Here is a 21823-nt window from a genome sequence, read left to right as displayed (position 1 = left end):
CCTCAGCCAGACTGTAAGCAGTTAGAGGACAGGATGTCTCAGTGCTGCATGCTGTCCCCACCCCCAGGATTTGATGGAGTGCCTCACACAGACCTGCACTGGGTGCTTGTTGAACAGTTAACGTTGAAAACAGGATTCAAGCCAAACTCTTGAAACCATATCTTCTGTCTTCCAGGCTTGTCCTTGACACATATTTTTCCCCCCAAGAGCCTAAATAGTTTTCAGTACCACTTTATCACTTCTCCTTTGTCATTTTCGGCATCTGAAGAACATTCCAGGATGTTACTTTTTATTCATCTTCTCTTGTTTCTCCTCCTTTTATGAATTGATGCTGGGAGTGGAAGTAATACTTGGGTTTCAGCACTAGGGCTGGGGGAAGGATGACAGGATATTTTTTTCCTGTGTGAACTGTTTATGCTATTATAAAGAATGTAGCATTTTAGAGGAAACAAGCCAGGAGTGAACCACTATTATTCTTTGCCTGTTCTAATTTACAAAAACAAAAATGCTTCTCTTTCTGGTAGCATACAACTGCCAACAACCCAAAATGAAGTTGCTTAGAGATGTAAGACCCATGACTGCCATTTGCCTTAGCTTCCTGACATCTTGGAGGCAACCCCAGGAGCTCTGGCTGTTCCAGCTGTTCAAAAATCTCCCTGGGACTCAGGGGTGCATTCAAAGGTAAGCTCCAGTTCTCTTTGAGAGGGCAACATTTCCCTGGCCAAGTCATGAATATAACCCTTCTACCCACAGAGTTTCTGTTTTAACTTTGCCCCTCACTACATCAACAGAGTCCACACTCACATATCATCGAAGATAAGTTTCTGCCTCTTGCAGTCCCTGTGGCCGTTGGAACCTGGAGACCATGGCTCTGTTTGTGGCCGTGACTTGTGGAGAACGTTTTCGGAATTGTTGTGAGCGGCTTTCTAAACAAAAAACAACACACCAGTCTTTTCAGAAACTGGCCACCTGGCTGAAAGAACAACCCACTGTTTTGTGTTCTCTGTTAGAACTGATGATCCCTTTGTTTAAATACAGAAAAAGAAATACATGCGTTCCAGTTCTCATGCTGAGGGCTTTCATGTGTGTTGTCAAATGTCATTCTTTTTTTTTTTTTAATTTTTAACATTTATTTATTTTTGAGGGGAGGGGAGGAGCAGAGAGACAGAGATACAGAATCTGAAGCAGGCTCCAGGCTCTGAACTGTCAGTGCAGAGCCGGACGCAGGGCCTGAATTCAGGAACTGTAAGATCATGACCTGAGCCAAAGTCGGATGCTTAACTGACTGAGCCACCCAGGCATCCTTCAAATGTCATTCTTATAACAGTATCAAAAGGGAAGTTCTTGGGGAGCCTGGATGGTTCAGTTGGTTGAACTTCTGACTCTTGATTTCAGCTCAGGTCTTGATCTCAGGGTTGTGAGTTCAAGCCCCGTGTTGGGTTCTGTGCTAGGCATGAAGCTTACAAAAGGGAAGTTCTTAGTGGCCCACTCTCACAGATCCAGAAACTGTGGCTGGCTGAAGTTAAGTAACTTGCTCAAGCTCAAATAACTACTATGGGTGAGGTCTAGGGCTTAGGACTCAAGCCCCTTCTTTCCCCAGTTGGCCAGACCAGTGGTTCTCTAAGGTGACTCTGCATCAGAATCATCAGGGGGTTCCATCAACACACAGACAGCTGCTCCTCTGACCCTGAGTCTAATTTAGATGTGTGGAGTGGGGCCTGAGAACATCTCATTTCTAGCAAGTTCCAGGTGATGCTAATCCAGGAACCAAGGTTTCAGAACTGCTGAGCTATACCCTTGCAAAAGAGAAGTCATTCAGGTCACAAAATGGACTGATTCTCATTAGCTCTCTGTGAAGAGCACGAAAAGCCAAAGGGAATAACTAGAAATTATTTAAAATGTATTTTTAAAAGGAACACTATAGATTTGTGGAAAAATTAAAAAAAATCATATTCCCTAGGGATTCCAATATTTATAGAACACCTATTGTGTGCTAGACCCACGGATAATAAAGCAACTGTCTTTGGTTATGAAATTCAAGTGGATTCTTCTGGAACAAACTACAGATACCCACAACACGAATGGATGAATGGAAGTAACGAAAATGTGTTGAGTGTGTACAAATGCTTCTTTAAATATGGACTGATTTTATGTGTAGAGCAAGCGTCTTTGTTGTCAGAGGACCTAGGACTCTGCATTTCCCTTGTGGCACTCGTGACAGTAATTATAGATGTGTATAATCTCCACAGCTAGACTGTGAACTTCACACAGGCACGGACTGAATCTGTTAGATCAACACTGGATCTCCGTTGCTTGACACAGTGCCTGGCACAAAGTACTTGCTCAATAAACGTCTGTTTGGTAAAAGTCTGTAATTATTTTACAATTCTCTAGACATGGTTGCTTTTATGTTAGGATCTAGAGGTGCAGATAAGTTTGTGTTTTAATTTGAAATGGTTTATTTTTATTCCAGGTTTTTCTAGTAGGGTCTTCTCAGATTCTTTGAGCCTAGAATTGAAGATAATTGCTCCCAAATAAGGGTGTATAAGTGGGTTAATTTCCTGATGTTACAAGATTTTGGCTCTTGACAGACCTACTACCAACTTTTTTACCTCTTTAATTCATGAGATAGAACATTAACTACTGCCTCCCCCATCTTTTTTCGAACAGCCCTATTCTCATGTCTCATCTCTCTCCCTGCCTCACGAAGCCCCACTGGTTTTCATAGCATGGTGACCTGAGAGAATTCGGGGAAGAGTTTGGAGTTAAATAATGTGCCCCAGAGGATGCATGATCCAGGGCTACCAGCTGTTAAGTGGAGTAGCAGGAAAGAGGAACTAACATGTAGTGTTAGTTGCATAGGTATCTGTATGTGTCTGGTTCTTCAGATAGTACTGGCTCATTTAAATCTTTCTGCCACCATTTCGCAAACGAAACTGGCTCAGAGAGATGATGCAACTGGCCCCAAATCACATTTTGACTAAGATACGAAGTTAGACAGACTTGGACCCAAGTCCCCACCGTTCCCCAGGGGAGTGCAGGCAGCTGGAATCACCCTTGAGAAGGTCACTGGAAAAGGGGTGGGGGAGGGGTCCAATACTACAGCCACTTTACCAGTTACCAAGGGTGGAGTGGGAGTCCCACAGTTTTGGCCTGGGGTTTCAGTCCCAGATTTCACTCTGTCCTGGGGTAAGGAATCTTTCCAAATAATAAGGTTGGTTGGTTTCAAACTCCCAATTTACATTGTCCTGGGGTAGTATTACTATGGGGCCGTTTCTTTTTAGAGTGGGAAATGAAATCCTGCAAAGAGGTTTCTTAAGCAAAAGAGGCCTCAAATGCCTCCTCTGGTTTCTTCTTCTGTAGTTCTCTGTGGGAAGGGGTAAAGGGGTGTGCTCATTCACCAGGCCTTCCCAGAGCAGCATTTAGGAATTCTTGAGGGACCTCAAGCATGTGTTTAGACTGTGATGGGCTAAAGACAGATGAGTATAGGGGTGTGCTCAATTTCATTTTTATTTTTATTGGGAGAGGAAGAGAATGAACATACTGTGAGGTCTCCGGCATGGGACTGCAGCTGGTTCTCAGCCTTATGCTTTTTGTTGGAGGAGGCGGAAGTGAACAAACCGTTGCCATTTGATCTGCTGGAAGAAGTTAAGTCCTCGCTGGAGTATTTGTGTTTAGATGCATCAGACAGGGGCGAGATGGGTGACCGGAGCATTTTTTCATTTTTATTTATTGGTATTGCCAAGCTGAAAAAGGAAATCACAGTAATGGAATGTCACACAGTCAGCACAGGGAAAGGTAAATGTTTTATATATGACCCAAACCTCTCATTTAAAACCTGCTGGTAGGAAGGTGTTTATTGGGAATTATTATACCAGGAAACAATTTTATGGCATTAGGACCATAACGGACAATAAGTAAATTTTACTCATTGTTTCTTTACTTGTCTTATCAGGATGAATAATAATTCTGGTGCTAAATGACTAAGAATAATAAGATTTTCATTTTCTGAGTATTTCATCCAAGGATCTCAAAATACACAACAAACAACTTACTGTTTTCCTGACAAGCCTAAGCAGCAAGTAATGGGAAAGGCAATCAAATGATGTACAAGTGGTCTACTTCTAAAAGGACTTTTGCTAATACCTGAGCTTGTACTAATTATTATATGGAGAATAACAGAATCACAGAATAATCTGCAAAGCATATGAGGCCAACTTTCAATTGTTAGGCTTCTGGGATAAGCAGGCATTGATTCAAATAAACACAGAATAGAAAATTGTTATTGAAAATTACATTCTCTGATTCCTAGCTCCTTATTTTATCTTCAGAACTAATTGTTTATGCCAGAGGAAGACAAATACATATAATTTCACTTACATGTAGAATCTAAAAAAACAAAACAAATGAACAAACAAAAAACTGAAACAGACTCATAAATACAGAGAACAAACTGGTGGTTGTTGGACAGGAGGGAGGTGTGGGTAAAATAGGTGAAGGGGATTAGGAGGTACAGACTTTCAGTTATAAAATAAATGAGTTGCGGGGATAAAAAGTCAGTAACACTGTTAATACCTTTGTATGGTGACAGATGGTGACCACACTTATCATGATGAGCATTTCATAATGTTGAATCACTATGTTATATAGCTAAAACTAACATAATACTGTATGTCAACTATAATTCAGTTAAAACAAAAAATAAAAAAAAAAGAATGAAACTATTGTCTATGTCTGAATATAACTCCCCCCCCCCCCCAAATTAACCATCAGAAAAGGGAGTCACTTGTGTTTGAATCTTTGCAATGTATGTTATATTGATAGGGCTCTCTCCATTACTTTGCCCTGAAAAAAAACAAAAAACAAAAAACAAAAAACTGAGGAAAGATACAATAACCTGAAATAAACTCAAACATTGTTAATTTGGGATGCTCACAGAAGTCACTTGACAAAGCCAGTTTAAAAAAAAAAAAAGGTAAATCCATTTAACAAAGACTTAGTCACTATTCCTGCAGTCATTACTTCTTAATTGCATGTGTTGGCTATCACTGCAAACAAGCCATTAAAGTCACTTCAAAAAGCAATTTCCTTAGTTGGTGGTCACAGTGTAGAAATTACAAACACAGGCCTCTAGAACAGATAACAAAGCCAAGGTTCTTAATGTTAAAGTAACGAGGTTCTTAGTGTTATGCAAATAGATCTGTGTAGGGGTAGAATTTCTGGTGATAGCTTTCTGGTACAAAAAATACCATGCATCTAACAACGCAGAAGTGCGAAGATGTGTTCTGGAAAACTCCCTCGGGCAAGTCAAAAGTGGCTCAGTTGATGATGACAAAGACACTGATGCTGAAGATAGATGTGACCAGTCTATATATAATTGTGTCTTGACATGTGAGTGAAGAAAGTCATGTTTATAAATTTCTATTATTTTTCATATTATGTGATTTTAAATGCTCATAGAAAACTAAATTATTACATTAAGTGTTGTCACGGACATAGGATTATTTCTTCATCATTATAAGTTTACATATTCAAGCTGACCAAAAAAGCTTTCTTTGGATATCCTCTTTGGGATAGGTGATCACCTTAGTCCAGAGGTACATTGACCACCTTTCCTAGAAAGAACTCAAAGCACTTTTATATGCAAGTGTCATTATGTATCATAAATAAAACTATCAGAGCCAGCAGTCTCTGCCAGGCAAAGGCTCTAGAGCAAGAGTTCCTGGGGTTTGTGAACTTGGATGGAAAAAGTTACATCTTCATTTTCATTAACTTCTCACTGAAACTGAACATTTCCAGAGTAGTGGTTTAGCAGGAGTATTATTAGCAATGCCTGTGATTGTGTCATCAGGAGAAATCACAGACATTTTTGTGTCATGTTCCAGTTGTTGCAGACAACTTGAAATATTGTTTATATTCATCGCTACTTAGATATCATGGCAGTTACTAGATCTGCTAGAAAGATTTTCAGTGCATTAAGAAAGAAGCATGTATAGAACCATATCGCACATTTAAGACATTTTGGAACCACACGTCCCCCATTTGCATTTTCTCAGTATTTTGGGATACCACCCGCTAGGCACAGAGCACTGTGGACTAGGCCAGCTCGCGTCTGCACGCTCCCTCTTGCTCAGACCTTCAAGAGTCCTCGCCTTCCTTCCCAAGGTGACTCTGACACTGCAGTGGGCCGGTGCTCATGTGCCCTCGCTCTCCAATTTCCTCTCCGAGTTTTAGTACTGCTCTACATCTTCTCCTAACCTTTCAGTTTACATTTTTATGTGTTGTGCTGAAACATTAATCTCCCCTTAAAAATTCCATGTACACAGTCAGGGAGAGTGAGGAGTGTCTTAGCAGAGGAAAAGTGGTTTCTGAGCTGTGGTATTTCTAAATGGAAAGAGCTTCTATGACTGATGATAAGCTACTCACTTCTAATAAATATCAGGGACCTTGCCTTGCTAGAAAGCCATTTGTCATGGAGGGGATTTGGTGCAAAGTGGGTCCATCTGGAACCCCTTTAGAGGAGTGACTGGGTGCCGTTTAACCTTGGAGACACAGATCCTGTCTAATGCCACAGTTTTAGTCTATATCCAAGAGACTCCACCCAAGTTTATATTTCTTTGTCCCTCTGTATAATAAGCTTACTGTTCTTACAGGTTTAGTGGCTATTAAAATCATGGTTTGAAAATTTAGTTACTGAGTTTTCAGAGGGAAAGTGTGTCTTTGAGAGTACAGAACTGAGTGTTAACTAGTAACCGGTCTTTTGTTACAGAGAAGTACTGACTCTGTACCTGGGGCTGTGACATGAGCACACATTCAGGCATAATTATTAGCCTTAGTTTAAATCAGGAGAATCAAGTCTAAAGACCCAGACCAGAGCAGTCATTGAACAATCGGACTCTCCTCCAATATGATACATGACTTTCAGACCCAGAGATCCTTCCAGCTCACTGTAACTCCGGTGGAACATGCATACCTGTTGATGTTCATGCTGCAGTGGTTCGTGGATAAAGTATTATTGGCAGAGGCAGTCAGTCGTGAAGAGCTCTCTTTCTCTCCCTGGGCCTTCTTGACCTCCCTATAGTCATCTTCGTTGTCACACTGCATGGGAATAAGCAAAAACGAATCAGCTTTGGATTTCAAGGGATCATAATAGATCCCATCACAACCTTCCACACAGCGAGGGCTCCCGGGAGGCCAGCTTACTCGGCTTCTCTGGAAGAGTATCCCAAGCAGCAGTATGGTTGCAATGTTCTTGCCTCTGTTCTAGGTTCCCAGTCAGCTCCTCCACCAACAAGGATGAAATCTGTCAGTTTTACTGTTGACAGTTTATTGAGAGGAAGAGCGTGACACCATGGTCAACATTAGGGAGGGAACAATGTGAATGATGAAAATTGGTCTACCATCAACACATCTGAATCAGCTCTCCAAAAAAGACCTGTTCTTTTTTTTATTTTTATTTTTTAAATATTTTTTTAATGTTTATTTATTTTTGAGAGAGAGACAGAGCATGAGTGGGGGAGGAGCAGAGAGAGAGGGAGACACAGAATCCAAAGCAGGCTCCAGGCTCTGAGCTGTCAACACAGAGCCCGACACGGGGCTCGAACCCACGAACTGTGAGATCATGACCTGAGCCGAAGTCGAATGCTTAACCGACTGAGTCACCCATGTGCCCCCAAAAAGACCTGTTCTGAATTGACACTGCACCTTCAGTGTCTCTCATTTTGGCATTTCTTGGTATCTGAATAAAGTATGACAACTGTGTCCTGGGCTTAATGCCATAATGGCTTTTATGAATTTCAAGCAAAGGTTGTTACCTCTTGGTGTCTTAATTCTAGTGAACATTACTATCCATGACATCTTACAATCCTTAATGTACCCTTTTAGAAGATAGTATTTTGATTGAATTCTTGTTTCCACAATCGTGTTTATATGTGTATTAGGGTGCAATGGCAAATGCACTCAACAAAGCTCCACTGCTGGTGAGAAAGTAGAAACACAGTTAACAGTATATTTAGGGCTCTCAGCAGTGTTTTCCAGGAGACAAGCACTGGCTTCCAAGATAGAAAGACTTTGACCTCTTTCTAGCTGGGATTGTCACACAGCCTCTGTCACAGGATCCCAGATGCTCAACACTGAAACTGTACCCAGGGAAGGCCCAAACCAAAGCTCTGAATCTCCATTTCTGCTCCAGGGTTCCAGCAGGGCTAGACTCTGCACCTTTGGTAGCTGGGTCTGTAGTGTCCCAGTACTGGGGTCTTAATACCCCAAATGCTTAGGGAAGATTGCTATGAAAATGTTCTTTCACTTCTCTGTATCTGTATTTAATGACGATTCATTAGATTTTACGAGGAGAGATGGGTGTCAGGCTTAGTGTAAATGAAATTTCATAAGTTAAGAATTTTTAAAAAGGCCATGAGTAATAAAATTACTTAAATATAGAATATTATAGAATTTGTATGTCTTTCTGCACATCTCTATGTATGCTTATACAGCTATATGTATTTTCAATATATGTTTATCAATTTCTAGATGTATACATTTCTTTTTTTTTTTTAATGTTTATTTATTTTTGAGACAGAGAGAGACAGAGAGAGATAGGGGAGGGTCAGAGAGAGGGAGACACCGAATCTGAAACAGGCTCCAGGCTCTGAGCTGTCAGCACAGACCCCGATGCAGGGCTCAAACTCACGGACTGCGAGATCATGACCCGAGCCGAAGTCAGCCGCTTAACTGACTGAGCCACCCAGGTGCCCCATCTAGATGTGTACATTTCTTATATAACTATGTTTCTCTCTCTCTCTCTCTCTCTCTCTTTCCATCAGTCTATCCATTTACCCATCAATCCAACATGTAATGGGAGGGTGGGGTATCTAGAGGGAAACAGGGGGGAAGAGGGGTAGGGAAGTAGTGAGCCAACTCATATTATATGAATGATATGGCCTGAATTATCTGACGATTACATCACTGAATTATATGGTCTGAACCTTATACCATCTCTGCAAAGATATCATGACTTCACAAATGAAGAAAGTAGAAGTACCGAGAAGGTAAGGTCACCTGATTATTTTTACCCAGAAGGCTGGTGCCAACTACATCAAAAATACAACAAAAGTAAAAATAAACAAGTAGGACTATATCAAACTGTGATAAAGCTTCTGCACAGCATAGAACACCATCAATAAAACAAAAAGGCAACCTACAGAATGGGAGAAGATATTTGTAAATATATATCTGATAAGGAGTTAGTATCTAAAACATATAAAGAACTTATACAACTTGATTGCTAAAACGCAACCCAATTAAACAATGGGCAGGGAATCTGAACAGACATTTTTCCAAAGAAGCCATACAGATGGCCAACAAAGAAATGAAAAGATCCTCAATATCACTAATCATCAGGCAAATGCAAATCAAAACCACAGTAAGATCACTTCATACCTGTCAGAATGGCTAAAATAAAAAACTCAAGTGTTGGCAAGGATGTGGAGAAAAGGGAATCCTCCTGTACTGTAGGTGGGAATGCAAATTGGTACAGCCACTGTGGAAAACAGTATGGAGTTTCCTCAAAAAATTAAAACTAGAACTACCATATGATTCAGTAATTCCACCTTGTGTATTTATCTGAAGAAAAGGAAAAATACTAACTCAGAAAGATATTATTCAACCCCATGTTCACTGCAGTATTATTCACAACAGCCAAGACGTGAAAACAACATAAATGTCTATCAATTGATGAATGGATAAAGAAGATGTGGGGTGTGTGTGGGTGTGTGTGTATCTATATCTATATGTAACTATATGTACAATGGAATATTATTTAGTCATAAAAAATGAAATCTTGCCATTTGTAACAATGTGGATGGAACTTGAGGGCATTTTACTAAGTGAGATAAGTCAGACAGAAAAAAAGATAAATACCATATGATCTCACTTAAATGTAGAATCTAAAAACAAAACCCCCCAAACTAAAAACAGCCTGAGTTTATATATAGAGAATAGGTAGGTGGTTGCCTGAGGTGGAGGGTAAGAGGTGGGAAAATGGGAGAAGGAGGTCAAAATGTAAAAATTTCCAGTTATAAAATGAATAAGTCAGGGAGATATAATCTACAGCACAGTGACTATAGTTAACAAGAACATTCTCATGAAAAAAAATTGTAGCTATGCATAGTGATGGATATTAACTGGACTTCTTGGGATAATCATTTTGCAATATTTAGAAAAACTGCATTGTTGCATTATACACCTGAAACTAATATAATGTTATGTCAAGTATACCTCCAAAAATAAAACTGAAAAAAAAAGTAAGAAAAGAGTAATGTGATAAAGTATCAAAGTAGAAAACATTTCCCTGGGTGTCAAAGTCTCTCTCTTGACCTATCATGGTGGTGTTTATTTATCATTTCATCTTGTGTTCCTTGAGGCATGGGGATCTGAGGGGGTGCAGGCCGACTGAAGTGTCTGGGGCCGGTCCTACAACTGTATGCATGTGCGTGGCCCAACAGTAGAGGTTTCCCCCTGCCTGCCAGTTATATAGGGATGGGGATGTACAGTTAGGCATTTCCCCTTTCCACAGTCCAACGCCAAACCCAAGGTGAACCTGCAACCACTAAGAGATTGTAGTTCTCCCCTGAGACCATTCAGGCCCTGGATTAGAGTTGGGTGAGATGCCTATCTTGACCCTGACTATCACTGCACCTGTGCCTTGGCCTCTGGGGACTTGGGGGTGCAGCACAGGTCCTGGAAGGAGATGGGGACTGGACATGCTTCATCATGTTGCCAGAAGTATTTCAGTATGGGAGTGATGATGAAAACTTTCCCTGTATGCAGTTTTGCTAACTTCGGAATGCAAAGGGGCCAAAGGACTGGGCAGAACCTGTCCTGGGGAAATAGGCAGGAGGTGGGTACCACATGTGAGTCACAGCTCCATGGGCCCCCAGTCATGCTCTACTGTTCCATTGCACTTCACTTAACAACACAAATTCAGAGATAAAATGAATTTCAAGATGGCAACACAAATTCAGAGATAAAATGAATTTCAAGGGCTCTAAATGTATAGAGCCCTTCCGGGCAGGGGCCCTGTGGGGAAACTACTACACAAACCTCAGACTAATTTTTTATTCGAAGACCCTGGAGCCAGACAGCCTGGGTTCATTCCTAGCTCTTCCCCTTATCACCTATGTGAACCTAGGGCAAGATGCTTTAGGCTTTCTGAGCTTCAGTTTCCTCATCTATAAAATGGGCATGACAAAAATATTTGGCTTATAAAGTTGCAAGGACTAAATAATTTAATATGTACAAAGTGCTTAGAATAGCATCTCTTGTGGGGACATATGTACATTAGCTATTGTTAGTGATTTTGTCCTAAATTTGGAACCATCCATGATATTGCAATCTTTGGTTTGTTACCCATGTTGTTTTTCGCTGTGGCTCAAGTTATTTTGAAGGTAACAGTAACAGGAGATAAAAGTCCTCAAAATTGGTTCTAATTTAATTTATGATTACGTTATTCCTGCCCTCAAAAGTCTGCAAACACTACTGAATATCTGGGTCTGCTTCCAGATGTGTATCCAGCTCTCCCTGCACTCGAGCCACCTTTCTTACTCCATGCCTTCCTTGTTCGTCATGCTTCCCTTTTTTGGTGCCACATCATCCTCTCTGATTACTCAGTGTTCCTCCTCTGCAGGGACCTGTTCCCAGGCCGTTTCCCCCCCAGAGTTCTCCTTGGTCAAGGCTACTGGGAGCAGCCGCTGCTGGTTCTGAAACTAATGTTCCTCTCACTGGGCACATCCACCCACAGCCTGGTGTCTGGCACTTCTGTTTCATGTTTCACCCCAGTCACAGCGTTAAATTCTATGAAGCTATTTGGCTTCGTAGTCCATGATTGATCAATGCCACTCTATCACTTCCAGCAAAGGGTGGGATTCACCATGTGTTCAGCTTTTCTACTGGCCCAGCATCGAGCTTGCCTCTGCACATGCTTGATAAAGATTTTCTGTATGCCCACTTCACCATGCAGTGGGACAGGGCTTAATTATAATGATAAAATGGGGATATTAATGGTGTTTCCCTCATCAAGTGGTTCTAAGGATGTAACTGAGTTAATCTGTGTCAAGTACGTAAGTATGTGGCATATACAAAGTACTATAGGAAAGTTTGTTGAGTAGGACACACAAAAAACTGCTGTCTGTACATTGCGGGCCAGCAGCCCATGTGGGCTTTAACACCTCCCCACAACTCACAACACAAGGGAAAGCCCTCCCTGTCTGCCACGCCCTCAGCCCCAGGCCTACCTTGCGTTTCCTCTTGGATTTTGGCAAAGCCTTTTCGGCAGGAGTGTCAGATGGATGGCTGGGCTGTGCACTCTCAGCGTCCTTGGCTGCAGGAGCATTCAAGACCCCCGGCTCCTGGGGCAGGTGTTCTGGGATCCTGGACAGGAGGGTCAGGTCAATTTTGACCCAGAGAGACCTGACCTCATCACTGTCCTTCAAGGGGGAGAGAAGTTCATTCCGGCCGAAAGGGACCAGTGTGTAGAACTGCTCCTCCAGCTCCTTGGCAATGTCACTGGTGGTCCTGGCGTTGATGGAGCCTACGGGGGCCCGGGGGCCCCCACCGCTGCTGATGCTGTTGGCAGCCTCCTTTAGTCTCTGCTCACTCCCCGAGGCGGCGGCTGCGGCGGCCACGGCCTGCGCTTTGGACAGAGGGTATTCCTCCTGCTCCGATTCCAGGTCTGAGTCCGAGGAGGAGGACGAAGATGACGACTCTGTCTCTATGAACTCCTTGGATTTGGGGACGATGCGGCTCAGCCCCCGCGTGCGGCGCTTCTCGCAGGTCACGGAGGAGCGCAGCTCCTTGCGGTGGCTCGTTCTGCTGTTGCCGCAGGGCCTGGTTTTGGTGGGCTCCGGGGGGATCACCACGCTTGCCCCCAGCGCGTCGGTGGCTGCTGGGTCCTCGGGCCGGTGGCAGTTGGCACCGTCGCCGGCAGAGGTCCTCTCCGTGCGCCTGGTGGGCTTCTTGCCCGCAGACCTCCGCGCAGGCGCCGGTGCGCTCTCGGCGGGTGTGCCGGGTACAGCGGGCGGCTGGGCAGCTGTGGTCACGGCCACGGCCACGGCCGCAGGTGGAGACTTCTGCTTCACTCCTTTGCTCCCCGGGGCCTTGTTCGCTGTCCTTGGCCTCTGCTCCTCCTTGCAGGTGCTCTTGAGGTCCTTCTCTCTCAGGCTGGTTTGGCAACCGTCGGGAAGTTTCCCACAGTCCTGCACTTCGTCTTTGGCCGGGGTGTAGTATTGATTGCTCTCTGGCCCGTGGCTTTCATTTTGGATCAGGATAGGCGGCTTGTGGGGATTAACTTTGTTCAGCCATTTATCCAGCTGCCACTTGTTAGAGGACGCTGGTTCGGCCTAAAAGCAGAAAACGGCAACAAACAGAACATCTTTTATTAGACTTACTTAAAACGGGCTTGGCTGTTTTTAATCTTCACTTACCCCCTAGGTGTGTGTGCAGAAAAACAACGGGCTGTGAGCAGAAGGAAAACGGAAGCAGTTGGTGTGTGTAGTGAAGCTGCATCAGCACACAGGATGGGGGGGTGGGGGCCCTTTTCTGTCCCACTGAATATGTCAGTGAAGTAGTATGAAGAGTATTTGGAAAAAATAAGGAGAGAACCCCGTGCTTAATGAGAACCCATTTCCAGCACTTTTGAGTGTTACACAATGTATATTTCTTATAATTATACACACATACCTAGACTTGAGATTTCAAGGAAAGTTAACTGGGGAATAGTTTGGGGGCCCTGAGTATTAAAGCACTCATTTTTTGTTAAGACTAAAAAATTTAGAGGAAATTAAAAGAGGGGGCTAGGGGTGCCTGGATTGCTCAGTCGGTTAAGCGTCCGACTTCAGCTCAGGTAATGATCTCACGGTTTGTGGATCTGAGCCCACATTAGGCTCTGTGCTGACAGCTCAGAGCCTGGAGCCTGCTTCAGATTCTGTGCCTCCCTCCTTTTCTGCCCCTCCCCCATTCATGCTCTATTTCTCTCACTCTCAAAAATAAATAAACATTTTAAAAAATTAAAAAAAAAGAGGGGGCTAAGTGGAACCTATAATCCCAAGCAATTAACATATGATTTACGTGGTGAAGGCAAGTAGGGCACAGTCATTTAATAGTAGAAGCTATAACTTTGGGGAGATGGCTTGTTTAGTGGTAGAGAGCTCCTGATTCAAAGGGAACTCTGTGTGCCCCATATGCTTTGGCAGCTGGACTTGGTTAGTCCATCTTCAGCTTGCTTCTGTCCCACTTTGCTGGAAGTGTTTCAGACACGGAAGTGACGGTGGAAACTTCTGCACACAGTTTTGCTAACTCAGAGCAAATCACAGACATTATAGATTTTAAACTTTGCCACATGGATTGGTTCCAGGGAGTCAATGAATGCCCTGAAACAGAATGTGAAATGCTGTGTGGATACATTTTTCTGAGAGAGGTCTACAGTTTTCATTCAAGTCTCTAGGTATCTATGGCTCATGAAAAGGTTATGGCTTATAAAAAGGGAATAAATGCTGTTGATTTCGTTTTTATTATTATTATTATTATTATTTTTAATATTTATTTAGTTTTTGAGACAGAGAGACAGAGCATGAACAGGGGAGGGTCAGAGAGAGAGGGAGACACAGAATCCGAAGTAGGCTCCAGGTTCTGAGCTGTTGGCACAGAGCCCGACGTGGGGCTCGAACTCACAGACCGTGAGATCATGACCTGAGCCAAAGTCGGACGCTCAACCGACTGAGCCACCCAGGCGCCCCAATGCTGTTGATTTCTAATAAAAGTCCAATATCCAGTATCTATGATTATTAATAGAAAATAGGTGTATTGGTAAGTGTAAAGCTTTAGCCAGAGTGTTTTCAATTTGTGAAAAGTGAAATGGGAAAATATTTTCACTATTTAAGGTGATGTATTTTTTCTTCCCTGTGGCCTCCCATGCTCTGAATTTGTGGCATCCATTGTTTCAGGAGACCAGTTTCTAGCCCAGACTAAAAGAAGACATTGCTTAATTTTGCATTTCAAATTTGATTGGCTAAAGTCCAGAGCAAGTCAGGCTTCCTTGCAGGCGAAAAACTTTTTTTAAAAAAGATTTTAACATAATAATTTCTAAAAGCTTGCTTTTATGAGTCAAAATTTGTCTTTCAACAGAGAGGTCCAGATTGAGAGCGGAACTTGGGGCATAAGCACATGCTGCAAGGATCTGAGGGGAGTGGGGCAGGCAGTCTTGTCCCCGGCTGGGGCTGGGGGAGTCTGGGACATAGCTTAGGACATGGAATGCCTTCGATGGGCCAGAGGAGCCTGGGGCCAAGATGAGAGGACACAGAGTGTGGGCACCAGGCACTGGAGCTGTGGCAGGGACCATACACATCCTGCTGGTTCCCCCAAAATAGATGAGACCAACTGCACTTTGGGGAACACTAGTACAAGGTTTCCAGAGACTGGGAAGGACAAGTGATATTTCAGTAGGGACCAGCATGAGAATCTGGGGCCCCTCTCCCAGGGCAGTGAGGATGGAGAGGCTTCGCCCTGGGACACAGGTGTGGGAGGTGAAACCCTCATGGCCTCAATGAGGAGTCGGGCCTTCGACTTGACTTTTTGCTTTGTTGGTTTTCATGTACCAAAAGGACCAGGGCTCTACAGCAAGATGCAAAAGAACAAAAAGTTATCATTTTGCATCTCTGGGTTTTTCTGCATAAATTCTGACCTCACCTTATTTTGGCTTCTCCAGAGAAAGGGAACACAGGAACCCTAAGAGCACACCTCGTACATACTGTGGGAGATGCATGCAAGACAAAAAGCAGGACAGCAGGACACAGAACAGCTTTGTGGCCAATGGGAAGCCCTCGCCTTCCCTGGGTTTAGCTGAGTGTGGCTGAAAGCTCATGTGGTGGCAAACAATTTATGGCTTCTGACAGTGTCTCCTCCTTGCCCCGTATTTCCCTCACTATGTGACCACTGGAAAGTCAGTGACTTGTGTGCCTCCGCTTCCCTAGTGTCATGGGACACGGTCAATACTAATGGATGCTGAAGGGGCCTCTGGCAGAAAGGGGACACATTTTGGGAGAAGGTAAAAACATTTATGGCTGAGCATGAACTCACACTGGTCCTGCCACCATGTTTAACACTACGTCTACCTCACCCTCACCTCCGCCATCCTGAGCCTTCCACAGCCCACGTGTCTTACGTCAGAGAACACAGACAACTGCCTATGGCCAAAAGCGCAGCTGCACATGGGGAGAGTTGCACTAAAATTTCCTGATGGGAGATTAACAGTGACGGGGAGAATTCCATAAATTTAGTATGGGCTCGTTGTCTGATGTGCTTTAGCGTCATTTTTTTCCTGCACTCCACAGCTGAAAACATCAGTCTAAAGTACCATTTTCAACACATCGCTAACTCACACCTCCTTTCTTAAGGATCTACAATGACCTCCTATTGCCTTTCAAAGGAAATCCAAATGCCTTGGGCTGGTTTTCAAGGGCATCTATTATCTCACAGTCATCTTTCATTGCTGAACAACTACAATGTGCCTCCCACTTTACAGATATCATCTAATCTAATCCATACAAGTAAGAAATATTATCACCCCTAATTTGTAGATGAGGCTCAGAGAGGTTAAGAGACATGTCCAAGCCTGCAGAGCTGCCAGGCACTACCAAGACTAAACCCGTATTTGCTTAAGTTTAAAGATTCTCAGTAGCATACTGTTTAAGCTTGTCAAATCACTATGTTGTGCACCTGAAACTAGTGTAACATTGTGTGTCACCTACTCAAATAAAAACTTTTAGTGTTTATTTATTAGACCTAATCCGCTGCTTTGCCTGATCTCCCATTACTCACTGGCATAGCCTCATGAAAGGGGGACCTCATTCCTTTGAGAAATGTTGCTCTTCAACCTAAAATGACAGAATTAGATCTAATTTTTCGAGAACACCACTCCAAGCAATACCTGTTGGCCTTTATTATCCTCAACCACATAGTCTTTTTTGTTGTTGTTGTTGTTGTTTTTGTTTTGTCTTTTTTTTTTTTAACTGCATAGTCTTGTGATGTTCATATTGATTTCACATGTATGCATCTTGGGTCTTCAACAAAGCCAAACACTTCTTTCAGAGGACCTGGACTCTGTTTTTTTTTTTTTTTTTGTATTGTTTGCAGTGTCTGTAACAGGTTAGGCAGGCCAATTGCTGTGCTTTGCTCCTAATAAGAACCACTTACAATGAGCTTTCACTCAAATTATATCATTTATTCCTCAGAACAGGTTTACAGATTAGGCAGAACAGGAATACCTGCCATTTTTTGGATAAGGCAGTTGTGGCCAAGGAAGCTTCAATGGTGAAGAGCTAAGTGGCAGTGGAGGAGGAAAAACTCAGGGCTTAGGGCCCTCATCTACTGGTCTGCTGGTGACTATGGTTAACTTCCTGTGGGCCGACTTCCTCAGGGTTTTTGCCTGGTGGTGCCTGTGTGCTTGCTGGCTGCTTTGTATTTTCGGTCATGACTCTCCTTCCTGATTAATCTTCCTTCTGATTCATGCACAAGCTCTCCACTGTGGATTTTAGTTCCTGCTTCATCTACATCCTTCATAGCACCCGCTGCCATGGACCCCACAGATGCCTAATTGAGGAAATGCCTGTTTAATCAATGAGTGACTTGTGTCACATTTCTGTTGATTTTTAGGAACAAGCTAAGGCAGCATTTTCCAAAATGTGCATTCAGTTCATATATTCCATGAAGAAAAGTTTCCAGGGTCAGATAAGTTTGGGAAATGCCACAATGGAAAACAGTTTACATGAGCAATATTTAAGGGCTGGGTGTTGCCCTAAAGAGATGGGTTAAACCGACTTTATCCTGACACTCCACAAAATCATGTGACCGGGGTTTCTTTTTCCCATGTGACACCTATTACTTGTGGAATACCGCTCTAGGGAGCTCATGTACTAGCTGAGGGGGAAGGTGCTTCCCCCTGGAAAGCTCACACATGAAAGGATGCACCATGCCAGGAAAGAAGATAAAACACAAGTGAAGGAAATTAGGCTGAGAACAACTAAGCAAATATCAGGCTACCGAAAGGGGATCTGTAGTATGGAAACACTGTTCACAGCGGCTCTTCCGTGCTAGCCGCAGATATGACATTACCCATGGTGATTCATGTAAAATAAGTGCCTTTCTACAACCACAGCCATGAAGAACAGTTCAGATGAAACTTAGCTGGGCCCAGTGGGTTTCCCGTGCTGGCACGTAGAAGGGGAGCATGCAGGTGCCTTGGACCATCATGCATGCCTCCTTGTACTCCCACATCAGGATGGTACCAGCAGGTAAGTGATGGCCAGGAGCATTTTGTTCAAAGCAGCCGTATGAATTGTCTGTGCAGTGGAATGTGAGACGTGTGGATATACAGAGTCCAATTGTCTTGTGGGGTTCAGGAAAAGGAATCTCACCGCCCTCCTTAAGATGACGTGGGCCAGCCAAGTCACAGTAAAACAGAGATCCTGCGGAGGGTCAGCCATAGAATGCTACCTCCTATCTTTGTGATTTTCATTCTGCAGACTCATTTTATTTTTAAAGGGTGTGTGTCTGTATTCATCTCAGGGAAAATGTTAAATCTTACTTTTACTCCAACTGATACATTCCTTTCCAGCAGACAGCAGTAACAGGCTTCGTGGCTAATACATAGCTTGCCACTTCTGCATTCCCTCTGCACAGAGAAGCAGGGAGTTGAAACTCTGTGGCTTTAGGCAACTTAAACTTTTAGGCCTGCTGTAGTAGACTTGTGCTCCCTTCCTTGGTGAGGGGCCCTGGATAGCTGCTGGAAACTTCCTCCACGAGAGCTTCCTTTCATCACCAAGAAGTTCAAGTCTTTGTAATTATCTCAGTGACATTTAAAAAGAATTTCCTCCAAGCACTTTATAACTGTACCTCTCTTAGATGAGGTTTAGCCTCATCCAGAAGCTCCAGGATTCACATTTCAGCATGAAAATAAGACCCAACATTCATGAATTTAACCTTCAAAGTCACAAAGAGACTGGAGGAAGGGTTGTTCATGGACACTAACACTTTTTATGCATCTCCACTGCCCTTTGCCATGTCCCTGGTACCCAGTTATTTCTTATAACTAAATATTCTGGAATTTCTCAACAAATTATAGCATTAGGATGGCTTCTCAACTCCTTATTTTGTTTCACTCCTGTACTTTTTTGTTTCAAGTTATTCCCATTAGAATGCCAGTTCCCTGAAGACAGGGACCTCTCCTGTCAGATAATTGCTGTATTCCAGAGCTAAGCCCCTTGGCAGATGCTCAGTAAATATTTGTGGAATGAACAAAATGAGTGAGTGAATGAATGAAATTATGAAGAAGGAATAACAATTTAGATTCTGGGAAAGTCAGGGTTATATCAACCTGTGGCGTTTATAGGTTGATGTTGCTAAGGGCCTTCCTGTTATATTGGGAGACAGAGACAGAAATAGAGAGAGATGGGGGAGGAGGTAAGCATCATGAAAAGGAGAGAAAAAGGCAGGAGAGATGGAGAGATGGTTTATTTTGGGACAAATGGAGAGATCTCAGTGAAGGGCAGAAAGGTACTATAGGAAATGAGCACTTAGGGGAAATTCTCAATGCTTCTGCAAAAAGCCTTAGCCTCCTGAGAGGAGGAGACTGGAAGGGGAAAAACCTGAGGGAATTTAGGAGCCAGTCTATGAACTCCAGATAAAAACACAGTTGCTTTTGGGTGTGATGATGTCGTGAGTCACAGGTACAAAGCTGGCAACGTAGATCGTGCAGGCCCTTAGCGATGCTCCCCTTTCACTGCCAGGGTTTGCAAAAGTGACTTCGGTTTTATTTCAGAGCCTATTTAGAAATTTGGGCCCCAAAGTGGTACAGAGGGCTGTAGGCAAAAAAACTTAAATCCTATGATCCATGGTAATGCCAAATGTTTATACACCCAAGGAGAAACTGTATTTTATTCTTTCTTTAGCAATCAAAGTCTACCCTTACAGTTCCAGGGACTTGAGAAGTTTGCTTTCAACCCTCTCTCGAGAATCTCCATGCACTGAATTACTCTTTAATTTCCCCCTTTCCCCTTTAAAGTAGGAATAGCAGTGGTTTTTATTGGTACCTTATAATGCTTTTATATGAGGCACCTAAATTTTCCACATAGATACTCATCATAGCTATAAAAGGTTTCATTATTATTTGTAGGTTGATGCTAATTTTTCTTTTTATATTTTCACAAAGAAAATGCAGTTAAGAAGGTTTTATTAATATTTATAGTCCTTGTTCCTCTAATCCGTGACAAACTGCAAAAAGGTAGGATTCTAAGCATGTCTAATCCATAACACTCCTTTGCCCCTGATTTATGGGTGGTCACTCTTCCCAGGTGGTGAACTGCCCTGCCTAGTTATTGCCTCCTAGTTATTAGGGAGACCTGATCTAGAGGTTATTTCCAGGCGGTGATGTGTACAGCATACCGAAAGTTGAGATAGAGATTTTTGGACAATGAAAGACGAAGTGTCTGTACTTCAAAGGGAGCTCTGTAATTAGGAGAACTGTGAGGAGGGGACAGAGTGGGTAAGATGATGAACCCAAACAAACCCTGACAGGCTGCCAAGCGGTGGTAGCCTCCAGGCCAGTCCCGCTTTCTGAGGAAGAGGGGTGGGGTGGGGGAGGGCGGGAGGTGTGAGAACCAGACTCCAGGGGATTTATTGTGCTCACTGAGAGAGGCGCGGAGGGCAGGAGGGGCTCAGGCTCTTACCTCGGGGCTGGAGTAGTGGGGAGGCTTGCTGCCCTCACTCTCGCTGGAACTGCTCTCCGTCTCCGAGTCAGATCCCGAGCTGCTCTCTGAGTCACTGGAGGAGCTGCTGCTGCCGCTGCTGCTGCCGCTGCTGCTGCCCTTGCTGGAAGGCACAGAGGCTCTGCAGTTGGCCTGCTGGACCACGGCGCTGCCAGCCCACGAGGCCCCCGGGAAGGAGAGGGAAGGAAAACCAAGTGAGCAAACACGAAACACCACCGAGCAAGCTGTCATTCGACCAAAGGAGAGAAGAAGCACACAGGCTGCACGTCTGTCAACCATCACCTGGAACATGAAGGGCCATCATCAGGTCAATGGCCTCCTAATGGTTAAAAAAAAAAAAAAATATGTATATAAAGATATAATTGGGAATGAAAGCTGGTGCCCCGTGATAGCCTGGCATTAGTTATTTGGTGGCCATTTTAGAAAGGAGGGTGCTGTCATTTCAGAATGACTGTTTCTGGGAATGGCTTTGCAAATGCACCCTCTAGAATCCAATTGTCTACAAAAACGCAAGGAAATCCAAAATGCTTGAAATATTTTGTGAAGATTGAAAATGTCTGTTTGCTTTATTTTAGGAAGTGGGCTATGAGGAAGGGCACAGCATTCTTCTCTGTGCTTTCATGGCCTGCTGGAAGGTTCTGGAGACTGTGGGATCATCAAAGTTATAGTCCTGTTTCCTACCTCTTCCTGCCCATGGAGTTGACTGCTGGAGTCTTTGTAGGAGCTGGCTTACTTTATAAACAGTAACTTTCCTTTGAACTCTTTGTTAAAGAACTAAAGATCCATCCCTTACACATTTTTATATATTCCAGATTTTAAAATGTAACCCCAGTGCAGTGGCTTACAGCAATAGCATTTCAAATTTATGCTCAATATTCATATCCATTCTGAAATTTGCCAGAAGTCATTATATACTCAAAGACAACAGGAAAAAGTGACACTTTCTAATGGTAATTAACCACAAAAATTCAAAGAGCACATATGCACCCAAGGAGTGCTCAAGCCAAAAA

General features: G+C 43.3%; 1 protein-coding gene across 8 annotated transcripts in view; it reads right to left on the bottom strand.

Annotated features, from left to right (window-relative positions):
- AFF3 (ALF transcription elongation factor 3) overlaps positions 1-21823 on the bottom strand; it is a 572861-nt gene that overhangs the window by 28300 nt on the left and 522738 nt on the right. For all 8 annotated transcript variants that reach the window (XM_047854476.1, XM_047854481.1, XM_047854474.1 and 5 more), the window contains 5 exons: positions 20775-20961; positions 12291-13394; positions 6974-7098; positions 3545-3746; positions 805-926 (listed from right to left, as the gene is read on the bottom strand). In XM_047854476.1, the coding sequence (XP_047710432.1) occupies positions 805-926; positions 3545-3746; positions 6974-7098; positions 12291-13394; positions 20775-20961 (1740 nt within the window). The remainder of the gene's footprint in view (positions 1-804; positions 927-3544; positions 3747-6973; positions 7099-12290; positions 13395-20774; positions 20962-21823) is intronic.

Source organism: Prionailurus viverrinus, chromosome A3, assembly GCF_022837055.1.
Source record: "Prionailurus viverrinus isolate Anna chromosome A3, UM_Priviv_1.0, whole genome shotgun sequence".
Lineage (NCBI taxonomy): Eukaryota > Metazoa > Chordata > Mammalia > Carnivora > Felidae > Prionailurus > Prionailurus viverrinus.
The sequence above is the reverse complement of the archived record's forward strand: the minus strand, read 5'-3'. Positions and strand labels throughout refer to the sequence as shown.